Source organism: Nanorana parkeri, unplaced genomic scaffold (genome assembly GCF_000935625.1).
Source record: "Nanorana parkeri isolate BGI_ZX_2015 unplaced genomic scaffold, ASM93562v1 scaffold477, whole genome shotgun sequence".
NCBI classification, from domain to species: domain Eukaryota; kingdom Metazoa; phylum Chordata; class Amphibia; order Anura; family Dicroglossidae; genus Nanorana; species Nanorana parkeri.
Window position 1 is genome coordinate 1059467 of NW_017306745.1, and position 5661 is coordinate 1065127.

The 5661-nt window shown below is 49.2% G+C and overlaps 1 protein-coding gene across 1 annotated transcript in view; it reads left to right on the forward strand.

Moving 5' to 3' along the window:
- The first annotated feature begins 2482 nt into the window (after positions 1–2482).
- BET1 (Bet1 golgi vesicular membrane trafficking protein) overlaps positions 2483–5661 on the forward strand; it is a 7804-nt gene continuing 4625 nt past the window's right edge. Inside the window, exon 1 of the mRNA XM_018560767.1 lies at positions 2483–2710. Within this exon, the coding sequence (XP_018416269.1) occupies positions 2588–2710 (123 nt within the window). The 5' untranslated portion in view covers positions 2483–2587. The remainder of the gene's footprint in view (positions 2711–5661) is intronic.

Sequence of the window (5661 nt, forward strand, 5' to 3'; positions counted from 1 at the left end):
GGGGGGGGCCCTGATGCCTGGTGAGATAAGGGAGGCATTGATGTCAGCGTGGTACATTGGTGTCAGTGGATGACATACCTGTCCACACTCTGCCTTATGCACCGCTGCCAGAACTATAGTTCTCATGTGAAGCAGGAGACCATTGCACCCGACAGAGCAGTAAAAGAGCCGAAAACCGAGTGCAGGAGCACTCTGCACCCTGGGAGATATGACTTTACCTTTAGATATACTTTAATTCCTCGCTATATACTGTATGTGTAGATCAATTTTGCATTATCATTGACAATCGTGTGGCGGTGCGGTTCAACAGTCTGAGGGTTCGCTGCAATTTGTGAAAGCTCAATAGTATACAAATGGAAACTAAAGAACGGGAACACTTCCTCAGGAATATCAAATAGTCAGCTTTGAAAAAAAATGGATCCTTCCTACCCAATAACATACAATGAGCAGCCGCATAGCTGAGGCGAGAATGAAAGGGAAAGCAAGCCACAGAAGCACTACAGCACTTGCCACAAAGGTTTCTTGGAAAAACATTCATATGAAACCTTCTATTATTACCGTGTTTCCCCGAAAATAAGACACTGTCTTATATTTTCTTTGGCTCAAAAAAACACACTAGGTCTTATTTTCGGGGAAACAGGGTATTATATAGCCGGGCACACCAAGCAACTTTGTACATCTTTCATCCTTATCTCTTCTTTCCTTGTACTGCCAGAGATGTCCTCACAATCCTAAGCCAATTGTTTTGTTTACAATCGCCTGTCTGCAGTTTGCACTGTTTAGTTTGTTTGATAACATCAAGACACAGAACAAAAAAGCAAGGCATCTGCTCTGTGTTCCTATTTCATTCTATGCCTTTCTTGGTTAATCTCTATAATGCACTCAGGGCCGTCTCTATGGTTATCGCGAAGGTGGTGGACGCCGGATCATGCTGTCAGCGTCTCTGTCTGGCGTCCCGCCCAGCTCACTAACGTAATCGGTTGCCAGGAGCTCGGCAGGACGCAAGCCAGAGCATCCAGCTCAGCTCCAGGCAACCGGTGACATCAGTGAGGTGGCTGGGACTCCAGACAGAGTGGCACAGGTTGCTTAGAGCTCTTAGCAACCGAGGACACTGTGGCCACCCCCCCAAGAATCACCTGCCCCCCCCTATGAGATGCCGCCTGAGGCAATCGCCTCATTATAGGCCCTGCACTCATGGAACCACTGAAGGAACAGAAAAGTGTCTGCTATCAGCAGGCAGCCTCTGTATGAGTTTACCTAAACCCCACTCTTCCTTATGTCCCATGTGATTCCAGTCAGCAAACTCTGTTAGGGCCGGTGCCGACCTACGCGATCCGGGATCGCGCATTCCCAGGATCGCGCGGTCCTGCACAATGCAGGCAGCGATTGCCACGCGGCCCCATTGATTTCAATGGGGTGACATCCGCGCGGCAATTGCAATAGAGCAGCTCCCTCCGATTGTACTTGTACTGATCTCCGGCCTTGTCTTCAGTCTTGGTCAGTTGTACCGGCTCCTCTCCTGGACTGAAATGGCTTCCTCTGATATCACAGCACACTGCGAGCTTCTCACAATGTGCATTAGAAGCTGCAGCAAGTCAGATAGTGCCCGCCTCATTTCCTGGCTGGAGGGCGTCCAGCATCATTTAGCACTTTCCCCTACAGCCTGACTGTCCCTGCCCCGCACCTTTCATTAATGGGATTTTAGTTCTTCCAATCATGGACGCTCAGCTTCACAGGTGGGTGTTACCTAGGGCAGTCTGTATTCAAATACAGCCTGCCTAAGAATGCCCACTGCTCCAGACTGACATCCAACCATCGAGGCATTTTGATATTTGCATAACTTCTCCTAAGAGGCAGCCCACTGCTTGCATCAGGGCTGACAGCTTATAAGAGTAGTACGGAGGCAGGGTGCTTTGATGTTTTCAGGACGCAATGTACTGCACCCTGCCGGCCCCTCCCACCAGCCATGATCTGCCTGCATTGCATAGAGTAGTACAAAGACCCAGTGATGACAGCCGGGTATACACACATATATTGTCTTTGCTCTACCTGTGGGCTAAACAAAGAAAATATAACAGATTCCTCCATCAAGGCTTATGAACATTGATAAAGGAATCCTCCGTTGTTTCTCTTGTATTTTGACAGCGGCCAGCAGCTGTCTGCAAGCTCCATTGGCTGCAAGCTTCATTCAGCCAAGAATTCCTTAGATCAGCTGATCATTGGAAGCCGATGGCTGATTTATCAGGAACTGGACGCATTTTGTACCGTTTATACCTGACTTTAAATTTTGTACTTCCTGTGCCAGTGACAATAGTCTCCATGACATGCATGCACAGGAAGTACAAAAATCTAAATACAAAATATATATAATATATATATATAAAACCCCCCCATCTTTTCAGAAGAATCTCATACATTAAATACAACTCAATAGGCAGTAATGTTATTACAAAAACGCGTAGTGAAGAGTGTTGTTCCCTCCCGCTCGCCGTACTCTGCCGGGTTTCCCCAGCTGACCGCATAGTGTAGTACACGTAGTCAGTGTGTGTTGGTTGTCTCAGCAGCCAGCACCGCACACACCGCCAACATGGACCGGGAAGGGATGAAGCACCGGGAGGGCCGCCCGGAGATGAGCGGCTACAGCGTATATGAAGAAGAGAACGAGAGATTAACCGAGAGCCTCCGGCTTAAAGCGAACGCCTTGAAGTCTGTAAGTCTGACACCCTCGGGCCGCCGTACCTTGGAGGGGGCTAGAGTAGTCTGGACTACAGCTCCCAGCATGCAATACACACATTTACAGGCCAGGAGGGGCTGCAGGAATTCTGGGAGCTGAAGTCCCCTGACCTAGATAGTGTTTGTGATGTGTTCCAGCTGTGTACAGTCACTGGTTCCAGCCTGACCCTTGTGCTGTGGCTGGGACACTACTTCAGTGCGTTTCCCATTTATTCGGAGCTGCCATAGCTTACCATTCTTCGGGGACAGCCATAGCTTCTCATGACATGTCATTTATAAATGTGTGTTCCTGGAAGTGTCCCTGGGTTCAATGCTGACAGCAACACACCATAAAATCGCTCTTTGTAAACACGCCACATCCTGATTGTATCTGAGTGTTAAACATGCAAGTGTTGGGGCTCATGCACAGGGCAATACAAAGTGCTGCTTTTGTATCAGTACAGCGCAGGCGTGAACGCAGGTGTATTGTTTTCTATGGGCCAGTGCACACGGTGCTTAAAGATCAGTAAACCTGAGCTGCGGTCAGATCCCTGAAATCAAAATAGAAAAATCTGTGTCTGAGGTCCTGTGCATGGAATGCATTTCTGCAAATACACTCTAATGGATCCACCGGTGTCTTAGAAACAAACTGTTACTGCCCGGCCTCCTTTCTTCCTAGAGTTCAGGCAGCTCGGACTGCCTAGTGTCCTCTGTTGCCAGGATGCAGCCAGCTCTATGCCATCTAGTGTCCTCTGTTGCCAGGATGCAGCCAGGTCCTTGTCGCCTAGTGTCCTTTGTTGCCAGGATGCAGCCAGCTCCTTGTCGCCTAGTGTCCTTTGTTGCTTGGATGCAGGCGGCTCGAGCTACCTAGTATCCTTTGTTGCCAGGATGCAGCCAGCTCCTTGTCGCCTAGTGTCCTTTGTTGCCAGGATGCACCCAGCTCCTTGTCGCCTAGTGTCCTTTGTTGCTAGGATGCAGGCGGCTCGAGCTACCTAGTATCCTTTGTTGCTATGATGCAGCCAGCTCTTTGTCGCCTAGTGTCCTTTGTTGCCAGGATGCAGCCAACTGCGCATGGAGTGCTATTTCTACACATTAGTTGCCATATTTTCATGCGGCCGTGTGCAGGAGCCCTTACAGTCAGATCCCGGCACAATTCAAATAAAGTTTCCATCGTTTATTCATATCAACATGTTCATTCATTAGTGTTCATGTAAACAGCTCACCTGCAGATCCTGCTGCCTTTCTGTGCCGGGCCAACAATGATAATCGGCTGTTATTCAAATGTTTTCTGCGCTTCAACTCTCTGCCCCTCAGATGTTGTGTTCATGGCACATTGCGCCGGTATTCTCTGAGCTCTGACAAGGCTATTGTGCACAGGCTGGTCCATAGAGAAGGCCTGGCCCGCCAGTCACTGTGCACAAGACTCCAATGGGGGATTATCGGTCACATGACCGCATGTACACACACAAAAAAAGATATTTGCATAGCCGACCTTTAAGAATGGAACCTATAAAACTGAGCTAGGATAGAGGGGCCCTTCAGAATGTGCAGCATTTCCATACTTCAGCCAAAACTTTACATTTTGGATAAACCCTGTCAGTTTTTGTGTCTCATTAGGAAGACTTCCCTTCACTTCCTGTCCCGTAGACATAACAGGAAGTGAGAGGATATATTTCCAATGTGAGGGAAATCCCCTCTTAGACAGTTGTCACGGAAACAAGTGTCCCCATTGGAAGATTTCACCTCCAATCCTGTTTTAGTGGCAGCTCAAAATGTTGTATTCACCCTCACTTCTGTTCCTGGTGACATTGGTGATCAGGACTGTGTGAGAGAATCTGCTGAACAGTCATCTAGACAGCAATAAAAACCCAACAGTGGTTCTAGCTAGGGATGCACCGATACCAGTTTCGAGTAAGAGTACCGATATTTTTTTTTTCCGGTACTCGTCGTTACCGAGTACCGGAAGTCCCATTCGGGAGGCCAGGCGACGTGTAAAGACTCGCCACCCGGCTTCCCGATGAGCAGGGAAGCCGTCCCCATGCTTCTCATCACTAGGTAATGAGAAAGCATGGAGGCGGCTTTCTGGCCAATCAGGAAGTCGGGTGCTGTGTAATGGCGCGGCTCGCGGCTTCCTGATTGGCCTGGAAGCCGGCTCCTTGCTTCCTCATCATGAGGTGACAAGGCAGCATGAAGCCGGCTTCCCGACCAATCAGAAAGCCGGGCGCCACGTCATTACACGGCGCCTGGCTTCCTGATTGGCCAGCTTCCGACCAATCAGGAAGCAGGGCACCCCATCATTACACCGACAGGTGACGAGAGAGCATGGGATCGGCTTCCTGGCCAATCAGGAAGCTGGACAGCGTGTAATGACATGCTGCCCGGCTTCCTGATACCGGAAGTATCGGCTAGGCAATTAAACATATGGGCGAGTACGAAATGTCGCCCAAATACTCGGCACCAATACTGCACCCGACTAGTATCGGTGCATCCCTAGTTCTAGCAGAACTGAATTTTGTGACCCCCCCCAAGGAGATGATGATGTGCAAGAATTCTCAGCATATTTGCAGGTTACGTTTGTAAATGTCCTTTTGCAGCGATGTAACGGCCGCGGCCACCCTGTCATCTGCACTTTCGTCTTCTCTGGTTTCAGAGTCTTCTGCCATCTTGAATGGCTGGGCCAGGATGACGTGACTCCTGCACATGTGCATAACAGTTACCTCATCCCAGCACAGAATCCTTCCAGAAATGTACACATGCTCATTGGACACAAAGCCCTGCGACGCAGGAACGCATGCGTCTATGGTGCCATTATTTCCTATTGGGGTTGTACGCAGCGCGTCACTCGCCATGCTTCGGTCATCGTCCTCGGTGATGTTTGTAAACTCTTGTCTCTGAATCAATATTGGCCGATTGTACAAGTCTTTTTTTTTTTCCCTGCACACATCTGCT